The 15,000-nt window shown below is 38.0% G+C and overlaps 1 protein-coding gene across 1 annotated transcript in view; it reads left to right on the plus strand.

Moving 5' to 3' along the window:
• Positions 1 to 15,000, plus strand: part of LOC137999982 (inosine-5'-monophosphate dehydrogenase 1b-like) — a 25,559-nt gene that overhangs the window by 1,800 nt on the left and 8,759 nt on the right. The window contains exons 2-11 of the mRNA XM_068846041.1: positions 120 to 168; positions 2,066 to 2,141; positions 4,729 to 4,754; positions 5,867 to 6,053; positions 6,485 to 6,579; positions 7,698 to 7,785; positions 9,498 to 9,614; positions 11,617 to 11,743; positions 14,343 to 14,629; positions 14,863 to 14,949. Of these exons, the coding sequence (XP_068702142.1) occupies positions 120 to 168; positions 2,066 to 2,141; positions 4,729 to 4,754; positions 5,867 to 6,053; positions 6,485 to 6,579; positions 7,698 to 7,785; positions 9,498 to 9,614; positions 11,617 to 11,743; positions 14,343 to 14,629; positions 14,863 to 14,949 (1,139 nt within the window). The remainder of the gene's footprint in view (positions 1 to 119; positions 169 to 2,065; positions 2,142 to 4,728; positions 4,755 to 5,866; positions 6,054 to 6,484; positions 6,580 to 7,697; positions 7,786 to 9,497; positions 9,615 to 11,616; positions 11,744 to 14,342; positions 14,630 to 14,862; positions 14,950 to 15,000) is intronic.

Below are 15,000 nucleotides of genomic sequence, written 5' to 3' on the forward strand. Positions count from 1 at the left end.
TGGACATGCCTGGCTTTGCTTTTTCTGCAATTTTGTTTTACAGTACACTGTGTTAGGATGCAAAATAAATAACGGAACACTGTATAATACACTGTATAATTATTTTGCTTTGTTTTCAGTGATTTCATTATTCTTCCTGGCTTTATTGACTTTACTGCCGATGAAGTGGTAAGTTTTAAAACTGTGAGATATTTAATTACAGTATTGACCTTAAGACAATAAAAAACATAGTTATGGAAATGAGGTCTGCATTGCTTACATGTAAAAAACAGTGTTGTATTTGTCAGAGTATCCTGGTAATAAATAACTGCTCTTACATTGGGGACGTCTGCACAAACTTAAAAGTCCCTGTGATGCTTATGTTTTTTCACAGTTTAACTTTTTGTGCAAATATTTATGTTTGGAGTTTAGTACCTCAAAGAAGTCAATAATGTAATTCCATTCAAAATCGTCAGATTTTCAACAAGACTTCTATTCTCACACTTTTGCAAGTTCTTTGACATCACTAGTTACCAGGGCCCAGATGGCTTGGCCAAACATTTTTTGCGTATAAATCAAACGCCGACTAAAATGCATGGTTTCACTATGGGGGAAATTTCTTTGAAGTACTACACTCCAGACACTAAAGATATTCAAACGAAAAGTAAAAAATTGGAAAAAGTAAGCGCCATAGCGACTTTAAGAGTCTCAAATAACTTCAGGAGAAGAAAGTGCTACATTTGAAATTTCATAGGATCTGCAAATGGCAAGGAAAGGAAAAAAGGAAAAGAACTTTATTTAAGTGGCTGATCGTTCTAGCGCTGGGGCACTATTTGGGGACACTGTAAACTGAAATTTACAGTTAACACAAATAAAGTTGAGGAGAGGGGAAACCGGAGTACCTAGAGGAAACCTCTTCGTGCAGAGTAGAGAACCAACAAACTCAACCCACATATGATGTCGAGTCTGGGAATCGAACTTGGGCCACATTGGTGGGAGGCACATGCTCTCACCTCTGTGCCATCCTTGCACCCCTAATGGTTGTACTTTCAAGTCTTCCTGGAAAAGGATCATAAATTCGTCTCACAGCCATTATTATCAATCAAATCATTTTTGGAATGTTAAGGAACTCAGTAACTGCTCAAAGAAAGTTGAAGATGAAGGATTACGTTTTTGCAAACGCTGGCCGTGTAGCACTTACATTTGAACAGACTTAACTGATTAGAGTGCAATGCGAAGTGCTAAGTCTCTACCTTGTATGAACCCTTGGTTGGATGCTGCAGTAGAAGCATTATGGCAAAAGACTGCCAAACAGCATTGTTTTAAAATTGTTAATAATAATAATAATAATAATAATAATAATAATAATAATAATAATTAACAATTATTTGCCGATGGCGAAGTGATTATCAGTGAATATTCACAGAGAATCACTGAGCCTGAGGCGAATAATTGTTTTAGTATTAATACACAGGTGATTATTTCAAAAAAGAGAAAAAACAAACATTTCAATGCAAAATCATCTTCACTTACAATGGCAAAACGACTACTGGCAGCCATTTTGTCCGTCGAGGTGATTATCGGCTGATAATCCGAGATAGCGAGCCAATGAGAGCGCGCGATTTTGTACAATCACCTTTGTATTTATACTATTTATTAATCACAAGATCTCAAGGGGGGTGGCTCTCAACTACTGAAAGACAGCAGTTGTCAAGGAAGATTTTTAGTCAAGAGTCCTACAAAAAGCTTTGCATGGATGGGTCTTTGAAGTAACTAACTCAATGGAAATCTGACATCCCTTAAACATTGGTTCATCAGAATGCACATTAGTGACTAAACCCAGTCCTCTGCCGTGCATTTCAGTGAAAAAGATGTAAAAATTCTCATGAAACTAAAGGAAGAGGTGGGAAATGGGAACTGTCCCATCATTTTTCGTAAACTATAGCATGGAATTTCTATTTGACAAAATTTGAAAAGTGTAGGAGGGCCTTATGATAATCATTTTGAGAAATAATTCTCGCTGAGTTTTAGGCATTTTCAGTTTTGGTCGAACGATTTACCAAATATGGTTGTTTCTCTGTTTCAGGATTTGACCTCAGCATTAACTAAAAAGATCACTCTGAAAACTCCTCTTGTAAGCTCTCCAATGGACACAGTGACAGGTGATGTTGTTTCATTGGCTGTTGACAGTTATTATACGTGTATTTCTTTCTCATCTTGCTGCATTTGAATAAGATTCCCATGCAGGGCTGTCAATAAATTTGAAAGTAAAAGGCTTAGAATTAAAAGTAGGCAGCCATCAAAGGGAAGTTGGCACTCTTGGATGTCATGTTGTTTTGTGAGATTAAGCGCAATAATGGGAACTACTGTATTCGGTTAAATGTTCCAGGCGTTCCAGATCATTCGCTTGAATGATCGAGCGGAAGAAGTTTGTCCTGATTTTTCCTGTTTAATCTTCTTAAGAAAATTAATGCCATCAGTTCCCCTCAAAAGGGGGAGAACATTGCTTTAAAAGTTTTTTTGATGTTAAGGTTTTTCATCTTGACTGGCGGTAAAATGAGAGGAAAGTAGCCGGCTGCAGATGGCTTACTAGCCAGTGGTTTTGGCTGGCTGCGAGCCCTTATTAACAGCCCTGGCAGGGATCTCAATAAAAATGTAAAGTTGGTGGCTGGTTTCAATAGGGTAACTTGCTGTCGTTATGAGGGAGCTTAAGCAATGACAAAGGCAACGGCAACAAGAACGTCACAAATTAGCATATTTAGTCATATTTAGTGGGCAAAAACAAGAGCTTCGCACGCTCTGCAGGTTTTTCACTTTTGTCCATTTATTTGCAGTCTTCAGAAAAACTGCAACGTGAAATATCCATATTTGAAGTTTTACATGTATGTATGAAGAACGTCAGCACTTGAGGATAAATTGTCATTTTCTCCCCTAAATTAAGCGCCATTTTACCAGTTTCATTTTTGCGGAACTACCATACCCTTGTCATATTAACCGATTGTCTCACGGGGTTCCCCATACTTAGTAAAAATAGTAAGTATGGCCGTTTCAGGCCGGCTGGGGAGTCAAAAGGGTTAAAAAGGTTGAAATAGTCACGTCAGATGAGTAGCATGATCACCGTACCCATTCCTGTTAGATGCCTAAAAATTGTGAAATTGTGTTTATTGGGGTGAAAATCACTTATTTTGGCTTATTTCACACCCAGACTTTCATATCTTTCTAATTGTTCAGAAAATATTAAAGTTTGGTCTGTTAAAACTGAATTTTTGATTTACCCATGATCCCTTCCAGGCGTGGTCTTTCATACAGATAGTCAATTTTGAGGCAAATAAAAAGGAAAAACAGAAAGCTTTCACTACATGGAGGATAGCATCCCCTCATTTTGTTCTATTGACACTCTAAACGCTGGCTTTCTGCTCCACTTAACAATTTGAGGTCAGAGCAGATGTGTCTCTCAATTTCCTGAAAATTGCCCCTGAAAAGACATTGTGGACTTCCCAATAATATCCATAGAGGAAAGGTTACCAAGCCTTGTGAAGCTCATGGAAATCATGGCTTCTTTGCGAAGTAGATTGTGATGTTTACTGGCACTCAAGACTTAGTTCATTATGGCCCAGCATGTTAAAAAAATGTAGTGACTCAGTCAAAGGCCAATATTTTCGCGACCCTGAAAGCTACAATGACGAAACTGTGGAAATAGCTAGGGAAACTTGTGAGCATTCAGAAAATGCTTGCTTGGAACCCAGTTATGCCTTGGTTGGATCAGGAGCAACATTGAAAGAAGTGGTCTCGAAAAATATTATTGTGCAATTGCGGAGCAGAAAAAGCGTAGCAACTGTTTTGAGGAGTGATTTCTCCATTTGTAGTGGATCCCTCAAACTAATTTTTCTTTATGTTAAAGCACAAGGCACGAGCACTTAGTTGAGATGGTTTTGAACCCACAGATATCAATTGAAGACTTGTTTCAAACAATAACCTAGTGAGCGCCAGAATTCCAAAACACAGCGTTACAGTAAGGAAACTACGGAATTTTGAATCTTTTTAATGTGTTTTAATAAACTTGAACTGTTGAAATTTGGCTCATATGTAGTATTTACTGCGTGTTATCACTGGTTATTGTCTGTTAATCCACATAAGTGTTCTCTCTTATGAAAATGGTTTTGAAGACTTTCACTTTGATTGTGTTACGCGTTACACTCAAAATTTTCCTATTTTTCTATCCTTTTACCTTTGTGTTCTCAAGAACAGAAAGTCGCTTACCCTTTTTACACCCTGTAAGCTAATCAACAAGGATAACCTTAGCATTCAGCAAAAATATAGCTTTATTGAAGACGTTAAACTGAATAAGTCAGGAAATGTTTCTGAGTCATCCCCAATTGGGTATGGTGATTGTGCTACACATTGTCATTTTGAGATGACGTTCTTGTTGCCATGACCATTGTCGTTGCTTAAGCTCCCTATTGTCAATAGACAACTTCTCTGAGAGTGAAGCAATTTGTCAGCTGTCAGCACTTACTGAAACCACTGGATCCTTAAAATAGTTTTTGCAGGGTTCCTGCTCACCTTGAAAAGTCAGGGAAAAAATCTGAAGTTTTTCAAGGTCAGAGAATTGTCAGGAAATTTAAACATAGTCAGAAAAAGGCCAAGGACAACTGTTACAGTAGTTGGACATATTTACAGTGTAATAAAGCACTTTAAACCATTGCTTTGTTTTTTACATTTGTCATAACTGTGTTTTTGTGTCCACAGAGTCGTCATTGGCAATAGCAATGGCAGTAAGTGTGAAACACTGTCTTCATTATGACTTGTCACACAGTTTATTATTATTTAGGCAAAGTGGTCCAAGGTGAAAGGGGAATTCTGATTGGTTCTCTGAATGGTTCGAATTTTGCAATACAGACTGCTAAGGTGGACTGGTCACGAATCAGCGTATATATGCATGACATGTTTTTTTATATAGTCATGTCAGAGTTCCAGTATCAATTTTACTTTCTGGAACCATTAGGAGAAGCAGTCGAAGAGGCAAGCCCTGCGCAAGAGGGCCAATATACACTTTGTAATAAAAACTTAATTGAACTACAACAAGTTGCAAAAATAGTGGAGACACTTCACTCTTGGAGCACTATTAATTTACTTATTATCTCTCACACTGCGGCCCCCCTCCCCCCTTATCAGTGTTGCAAGCAAGACAAAAAACTGTTGGACACTTAAACAGTCAACATTGAAATTGGGAGAGGGGAGGGGAAGTGGGAAAGGTTTAAATTCTAGATACTGTGGGTACTGGAAGCCAGAAAAAGTGTTTTTTCGTGAAAGTGTCTCAACAATTTTGCAACTTGTTTTAGCTTACTTGGTCCAGACTGGGAAAATGTTGTTCTTGTTTCTTTTTTGCTAGTTTATGGACCTCGCATGAATTTGCAAAAAAAGGAACTTGACCAACATTTTCCCGCACAGTATTGACTGAGCAAGCTAGTTCAGTAACGTTTATTTACAGCTGTATTATTTATGGAAGGTTTCTGTGTGCAATATGACTTTTGGAGTGTAAATTTTGATTAGCTGAACCCTTTTACCTTTACCTTCCCTTTTTACTGGAAGTTGTATCCCAAAGTTTTTTGGTGTCCATTTTTAGTCAAAATACAGTTCCCAAATTCCCAACCAGAATTCGCAGATGCCTTTTGTGTGTGTTTGTTTTTGAAGTGTGACAGTTCAACAATAACAAATTTTATAACTTGACTGTGGAAACAATACTTTTATCCTGCATTTTACTTATTTCCTTTACTCACTCTTCTCATTAATCAGTTTAAAAAACATTATTGCTTAGCTGAAAAGTCTTTATACATGTAGCTCAAGCAACTGAATGTTATCGTAATGAAACCCCTTTTTTCAACAGTTAAATGGAGGAATTGGTATCATTCATCATAACTGCTCAGTGGAGTTTCAAGCAAATGAAGTGAGAAAAGTGAAAAAGTTTGAACAGGGCTTTATCTTGGATCCATTAGTTCTGAGTCCTGAAAACTGTGTCGGTGATGTGCTAGACGCGAAAGCTAAACATGGCTTTTCTGGAATTCCTATAACGGGTATGGGGAAACAATAATGCAAGTTGTGTACACATATTAGGGAGCGTTAGCTCCTCTTTTTCATCTCAGTCCATTATTAACTATGCTGTGTGCATGTACGTACATGTAGAGTACTTTTATCTCACCCAGTAGAAAACTTCACTTTGCCTCTTTCCAGTGTCCTGAACTGTCCATTGCCAAAAAATGTTATACTGTAGGTCAAATAATGATAATGGTGGCTAGGACAAAGAGAAGGATGACACCCGAGATGATGAACATGACAGTGATCTCGGAATTTGACAGTTAATAATAATTATTATTCTTTTCATGATTGTGTTTTAAATTTCAGACATATAAATGTACATGTAGGACTGGGGGCAAAGCCGCCGCTCTTCATCATTAATGAAATGAAACAACCCTTCCTCTCATTTATTAATTTCTGATCTTTATAGAAAATGGTCAGATGGGTGGCATTTTAATTGGTATTGTTACTTCCCGTGACATTGACTTTGTCCATGAACCAGACTTGTTGAGGCCGATCAAAGAGGTAGGATATTCACAAACTTTCCGATAAAATGAAGGCAAACAAAGAGTTTCTGATACTGACTATAAAATAATGCCCTGCAATGATTGAAACTGGAAATACTGTAATAAGAAAAGTGTTAAAGTTCAATTTGGATGAGTTCACTTCAGTATCACATTGGTATGTACTGGATACAAATTGCAGGGAACCACGGTTTAAAAAGAGTGTTCTGGGCTTAGACAATATAAATCTTTAACCGACTCTTTTATGAGACAAAGGGTTAATTATCCATGTTGGCCATCTTTAATCTTGTGGCATTCTTGTGGTAACATATCAGTGTGCAGGTAAACACTATTCTTTCAATTATTTGAGCCTTTAAAGTTGGAGATGACTGCCAGAACAAGGGTTTTTGTTCTGAGCATGGGCACTGAGAGAAATGTCTACCTCCAAACATAATGTGTGTACTCATCATGGACAGCTTTTTACAGTAGTTTTGCTAGTGGGCAGTACCAAGAATGTCATCTCAAAACATAAATTATCATTTATGATTAGTGTAATCACTTAACGGCTATTCTAGGCATGGCAGTCCCTCGGGAAAGAAAACGTTATGAGGGGCACTTAATTTAGGAAAGAAAATGACGTCCTCCATAAAACCTCATATTTGACTATTTTACGTTGTTGTTTTGCTGATAACGGCGAAGAAATGGACAAAAATGAAAACCGCATGTGCAGAGCATGCAAAGGTGTTGTTTTTGGCCACTGAATATGCCAATTTGAGACATTTTCGTCACTGTTGTCATTGTTCCTAAAGCTCCCCAATAATTATTTAACCCATTGACTCGCAGGAGTTGGACTCTATAGATTTTTCTCTAATGCCAGACATGGGGGCATTCTAGGGCAGTTCAGGTGTCAATGGATTAAGTTCGCAAACCAAATGTTGGCATAACTGAGAACCACTGAGTCCCGATCATGGCTTCTGCTAATCTAACAGTAACTTAGATTAACTACTCTAACAAATTTATCCAGTTGTATGTAGCTGTTTACTGTTTGATTTGCAGTTTGTTGGCTGTGCAATGGCTACAGACATACCCCAATGTTTGTTATTACCCTTATATTGACCTTTTTATCAACCGTTACAACAGGTAATGACACCGTGTGAAAGCTTGGTTGTTGCAAAAGATGGTATAACACTCCAAGAAGCAAATGGCATTTTACAAAGGAGCAAAAAAGGTTGGTAAGAGTTTCTTTTAAATGATGAAATTGATGGCGATGATAATAACGATAAGAAGCATCTATCTCAATCTGACTCCAAGGATTTTCCCCCAGGCACTTCGGTTTTTCTCCCTCATCAAAATGAACTCTCAGTCAATTACATCCAGCTGCGGGCAGATACCCTCGATAGGGATAACCTCTGGTATCCTTCCTTTTCATTGAAGTGATTGAATTAAGTTAGTATTGTTATTAGTATTATTGCATGTGATGAGTAGCACAATCATGATGTACATTTGTGTAACAGTGAAATTTTACAAAATTTTTCATGCTGCCATAAAATTGGATGAAAAGGAACCTGACAAAATCAAATAGCCTCTTAAGCTGATATCTTAATGTAAAATGAAATTTTTTGTACTGATGGATCAAAAATAAGCAATTTTAAATTTACCCATGACCCCTTGCAGGCATGGTAATTTCCTCATTTTGCCTAGATTACCCTAAAAAATTTTGTTAAATAACCCGAAATATTCTCATTTTTAACTTTGACATTACAGAAATGTTAATTTCAGAGTTGATTATATGCTTCGCTTGATTCGCAATTGAGAAATTCCGGCGAAATGTTCCACATGGATTGCAAAAAAACAGGGCAAAATGTGCTGAAGTCCAGAAAAAACTGGTTTAACTGGATAAAAACAAGTCAAGGCCTGGTAGCAAAGCTTGCTCTGAGGGAACGTTTCGAAACGTAATGGCGGATCTGCTAGGAGAAACTTTTGGTTCTTTCACGCTCTAAATTCGCTTTGTCAACCTCTGAACGTCAAGAAGTGTTTCAGACTCACAAAGAGGTCTCGTTCTTTCACAATTTGAATTGTTTCTTTCTGAGCTTTGGCATGTAATTTGTACATGAGATGAGCATTCTGTTTTTCTTTCGGTTTTGTAATGTGAGCTCGGACAAGCAAGATACAGAGGACATTTTGCGAAGCTGTGCTTTGGCTCTAAGGCAAATTGTAATGGCGGACAAAGTGTTTCAGACTGAGAAAAAATGCTCTGGCTTCTCGTGTGCTGAGAAATTTTCGGTAAAACTTTCTCCAAAGCAACTACCACAAATGAGCATTCTCGAACCATATTTTATTCTTCCTAACCACAAAACATCTGTGGGTTACAGACGCAAATTGCAAAACAGCACTGAAGATTTTAGGAGCGTGACGCTCAAGACTGTTGTGCTTTTCGGCCTCTTTTCTCCGTCATTGGTGAGAAATTAACTACATTTTTTTATTTACTGGTTGCAACATTGTTTATGTGAAATATGTTGTTGATTTCGTTGTGAGGAATAAAGTACAAGCCATCTGAAGAACCTTGTTGTGCTCGTCTTACTAGTTTGCGTGTTACGCGTGACGCGCCATTTTTTGTCCCCAAAGTGGACAACCGAATCCGTTTATTCTAAACTTAAGCGACCGATTTTGCTAATCTACACAGTAAATGTTACTTAATATGTAAGAAGCATATCTGCGAAATGTGAGTGGCTAGCACTTTTTACCAGCGGAGATATGGCCTGAAGTGTTCGTTCAAGATACTGGTTTCCCAAATTTACATCATGATTGTGCTACTCATCATGTATTAATAATAATGATAATAATGACAGCGATGGTGGTGATGATGAAGATGATGATGATGATGATGATGATGATAGTAATAATAATTATTGTAATTGTAACTGTTCTAAATTTTTACAGGAAAGCTACCAATTGTCAATGAGAAAGGGGAGTTAGTGTCATTAATTGCTCGGACAGATCTGAAGAAAAACAGGAATTTTCCACTCGCCTCCAAAGATGTCAACAAGCAGCTATTAGGTATGCAAGGTATTGTGCTTTTATCATCGCTCCAGAGGTTGGACCTTTTGATTTTTTAAATGATAATGTGGTTTGGTTAGACACGACTTGAAAGCGTCGTCAGTTAGACCTTTGAAGTGGGAAAATGGCCATAGAATATTCTAGCCATGCCATGTTTTCCAAGTGTCAAGCAGGCTTTTTGTTTGTAGCCGGTGACCAGTCGTTTTGTCTGGTTGTTTACCATCTCACATCTGGTACTTTGACGCTGTGAATTTTAAGATTTGGTTACTAGATTTCTTGTGTTGTTTAGGCTATGTCTTTGAAACCAAACAGCAACCTCAAAGCTGCTTTTGTGCTTCCTTAAAAGGTTGCTAGCTGGTTTCAGGAACATGGCCCCAAACAACACTAACTTAAATACAATGCACCTTTTTAGCTTTACAGGAACAGTGTATGTGTCTGTTGCCCAATCCACATACCATAATTTCCGGCCGTTTACCTGCGCGGTAGATTACCCGCATTGGTCATTTTTTTGCAATCGCAAGAAAAAAATTCAGCAGATTACATGCACTAGCAGATAACCAGAAACTGTCAGATGGATTGCTTTTTGGTGTTCCAGCACCTAATAATAGGGGGCTTAAACAAAGACGATGACGATGGCTACGAGAATGCCACCTAACAATAGCTTCAATTAGCAAAAACAACAGCTTTGCATGCCCTGCACGTGCGTTTTACATTTTAATACATTTTTTTGCCATTCTCGTCTTGACAACGATGTGAAATGATCAAAGTTGAGGTCATGTGGAGGACGAGAGCACCTGACGATGAATTTTCAATTTTCTCTCTAAATGTCCATACTGTTCTCACCAGTTTTCTTCTTGGAATGCGTGCTCACACTTTCCAAGCCGAGCAACTTACAGTAATCGCAAAATAATTAAAGTAACTCGAAATAGGATTTTTAGACAATGTTCTTGTAGCCGTCATCGTCGTTTTTCTTTACTTAATTAAGGTCCCTAATATTAATGTTTCAAAACAGAAAAAATAATTTATTTTAGATATAAGCATTAGTCTTTTTCCTGAGAGAATCTAAGTTCTTTTGACAATGTAACTGTAGTCACTGTTTCTTTAGTTTCCATGCAAACATGGCTGCTTTAACATTGACTAATTTTGTTGTAATGTCAGTAACAATGTTAATAGTAATGCAGTGGAACCTCCATGTGGTCACCTTCAATTAAGCGGCCAGTAATCACAGTCCATTTCTATAGAATATTGTAAATCAAATGCTTGTTAACCTCTATTAAGTGGCCACCAAGAGTTTAATACACTTAAATTTGGTTTTATCAACAGAGTTGATAATGTAAATTGGCCACTTTATAGTCTAAAAGCTGACGAAGGGCTAACGCTCGAAACGTCAGCTTTTAGAATCTCTGGATGGTGGCCAATTTACATTATCAACTCCATTGATAAAACCAAACTTTTGTATAACTTCCCCACCGATGCAGCACCACAGTTTCTTTAGAAACTGCCCCCTCATTTAATACACTTAGTTTGCCTTTTTAGCGACAGACTTCCTTGCATTTAAAGATTATTAATAATTATGGACCCGTAATGCAACATTTCAGTTTCAGACATGCCTCCTTTTCCAGTTATAAAATCAACTCAGTTTACGCCATAGTTTAGATTGCTCATGTTAATATAAGTTGAGAGAACCTCATCTCAACATTTTAAGGAGAATTTGTTTTTTCCAACAGTACTGTATTTTTATTCAGTATTAGAGCTGTCTTTTGTGCAAAAGTTGTCGCAAGCCTCTAAAGGTGTTTGTTTTAGAATAAAGTGATGTTTCTACTAAAGATTATGCTAATTACTGACAAATCTCTATTAAGCGGCCAACCTCCATTAAGTGGCCAGTAGCCATTTCTCCGAGAGTGGCCGCTTAATAGAGGTTTCACTGTAATCGTAATATTAGTGGCACAGAATGCAGAAGTACAGAAAGCAGCACTATTGCTGATTATGTTGCTTTTTCCAGTGGGTGCAGCCATTGGCACAAGAGATGAAGACAAGGAGAGACTGGAAGCTTTGGTTCAGAGTGGAGTAGACGTTGTTGTCATTGACTCCTCCCAGGGAAATTCTGTCTTTCAGTTGGATTTGATCAAGTAAGCATTAAGATTTGACATTAAAGGAGTTGTGGTGGAAAAATATTTTTGAGGGCCTTGCCTTTTGCTCATACGTTATTCGACTGGCCATCATTTTTCTCCTGCATTATTGAGGTAACCTCAACAAACACAATTGACTCCTATAGGAGTCAGACTTGATGGATTTTACTGTCTAGCACCAATAGATTTTAATTGTCACTGGGGTAGGGGTGGTTGAGGAGTCTATAGATTAAAAAGAAATCAAAAGTATTCTCTCCTGAGAGTACTTTGGATGCTCTTCGTCCAAGCTTCATTAGGGCTGCAAAAGCTGGGTCTTTACACAAGATCCAGTGACGACTCACGGCAAATGTCACATGTCAAATGTGTTCATGATATCTTGAGTGAAAACCCTAGCCCTTTAGAACCTTTAATAATAATTGTAGTGGAAGCAGGAAAACCTTGAACACCTGTATGGCAGGAATGTTATTTCTATCCAATCACACATCCGAAAGCTGTATGCTGAACCGCAGAGTGTTTACTGTTGTTTGTGTGGCCCAAGAATTGTGTTGGCTTTAGATTTTCGGCGTAATTGATTTTATTTCATTTAATTCTGGTTGTTAGAGCTCTGAGACTTAGCTCATAGAGAAACAGAACACTGTATGTATTTGATTTGTCCTTTCACTGATCACTGGCGCTCCAAGACAAATTGTTGCTTTCAACATGTGGTGCTGCTGTGAATACCTGTATCGTCTTTTACTAAAATAATGGTCATTCAGTTTGCACTTTTGGTGCGTGAAGTCCTCAAACATGATTTGCTTAAAAACCGCACACCGATGGCTCAGTTGGTTGAGCATCGGGCTGCCAAGCAGGAGGTAGTGAGTTCAACTCTGGCGGGACCAACACTCTGGGTCTTGAAACAACTGAGGGGAAAGTGCTGCCTTTGTACTTAAAGTGCTACTGTGATCAAATTTTTATCCCTTGAGTTTTTTGGTTTATCACATAGAGTACCATGAAACATTAAAAACGCTGTTTACCGTTTGGAAATATCTGCATTGGTTCCAGAGATATTTAAGTTTGAAAAATGTGTTAAATATGCAAATGAGAAGGCTGATGACGTCATTCACCCAACCCAGTAGAACATCAAGAATATAAATAAAGCTATCTCGGTCAATTTGCAACAGAGACCATTGAAACTTGGTGAGCTGATAGTTCTGAAGGCAACACACCTACGACTGTAAAGAAATTGGTTCCCATGGCAACTCATTCTTTTCCAGTCCCCTCCAACCTGATTTCAATATTTTGGTGATCTCAGGCTAGAAATACATTTACCAAGGCCACAAACTCAACCTAACATCTTTATATGCTGGCAGGATCATGCAGATGAGGCACCATTTGCAAATAACAAAACAGAACGCCAAAGGTGGTCTGCAAAGCTTTTAATATCAGGGAGGTCTGGAACCCAGTATGTTGCCATGGTAACAAAAATGGTATGCTCATATTGTGGAACACATTTACTAGAAGCTTAGTGCAAAGAACCAAGTATTTCTGATACAAATTGGCTGAGATATCTTTCTCCATCATACTTGATCAAAATTTGGTAGGGTTTATGACGTCATCACTTGGCTAATTTGCATATTAAAACAACTTGAATATCTCCAGAACAAAAAGAGATATTTGAAAATAGTAAACAGCATTCTTCTTCTCGTACAGACTACGTGTTTATGTGCCAAAATGGCTTCGATAGGGAAGATTCAACTTTCGTCACAGTAGCACTTTAAACCTGCAAATGGTTAGACTTTTCAAGTTTTCTTGGATAAGGATTGTAAAACAGGCCCTGTTTCACAAATATCTTCCATGTTTATAAGCTCGCTGTGGGACGTTAAAGAACCTACGCACTATTTGAGAAGAGTAGGGGATGAAGTTCCCGGGATAGCTGTGGCTGTCCACTATAAGTGTGTTCTTTCCAGCAGAAGTGCCTTGGCATAATGTCTCCTAAAAATGCTTGTGGTGTATGAGACCACCTAAGCAAAAACAGCCATAAGTCAAAAGGACTTTGCTGATTGCTGGGATATTTAGATGTAGATGTAGAAAACGGTAAGCATTCCTGACATACAGCTGTATTTTAGGTGTTCCCGGTTTTCCCAGTCGCACTGTAACAGCAGCTCTTTTTACAAGCATCAGCCAAATGATGATAAATGTGGTCAGAATTGACTGAGACTTAACATCTCAAAACCTTCATTCTGTGAAGGAACTGCTAACCAGAGTTCTTAATCATACTTTGGTTTGAAATCTTGATGGCTACTTCTCTCTGTGGGTTTCCATTGTAAAATCAAACCAAGAGAAACTTGCACACAATATAGACACGACTGGTGTCTTGAGCTCCGACATTCAGGAATCAGTGTGCAGACAAAAGTTTTATTCCTGCAGTGATGTTTTCTTTAGTAATCTGATGGCTGGTGCTAAGCTTACACTATTACCATGATGTAGAAGGGTGTCAGGAAGGAATGCTAGAAGACAGTGTACAGTTTAATATTAAACAAAAACATTAGGCTCTTGCAGAAAGTTATGTGGGCTAATTTTGTCATGGTTGATATAATTTACAGCAATTTATCACGCACAGGTTCATTAAGGAGAGGTATCCAGACTTGCAAGTTATCGGTGGTAATGTTGTGACAGCTGCTCAAGCAAAGAATCTTATTGATGTTGGGGTTGATGCCCTGAGGGTTGGTATGGGGTCCGGATCTATATGCATTACACAAGAGGTCATGGCTGTGGGCAGGCCACAAGGCACTGCAGTTTTCAAAGTAGCTGAATATGCTAGACGATTTGGGGTTCCCGTGATAGCAGATGGTGGTATACAGAATGTTGGACACGTATCTAAAGCCCTCAGCTTGGGAGCTTCGACAGGTGATTAAATTTCAGTGAAGTATCTATTGAAAGTTTGGTATCTTTGGAAATAGTCTTGTTGACAGCTAGAGGAAGATGTACATGTATGTATTTATGCTAAATTTGACATGCATAGCAAATCATTCCCTGTTAAGGTGATGTGGGCTTTTTTTTAAATGCTCATTTCAATTAATGAAATGGCATTAAATTTTAAATTAAATCAACGTTGCTAAAACCAATCTCTCTATTTTCAGTTATGATGGGATCTTTGTTAGCTGGAACAACAGAAGCACCCGGAGAATATTTCTTTGCCGATGGTATTAGACTGAAAAAATACAGAGGTAAGATGCCTGTAGTGAGATTGGCACAGTAAACGTTTTCAATTTCTAGCT

This window comes from Montipora foliosa, chromosome 4 (assembly GCF_036669935.1).
Source record: "Montipora foliosa isolate CH-2021 chromosome 4, ASM3666993v2, whole genome shotgun sequence".
Lineage (NCBI taxonomy): Eukaryota > Metazoa > Cnidaria > Anthozoa > Scleractinia > Acroporidae > Montipora > Montipora foliosa.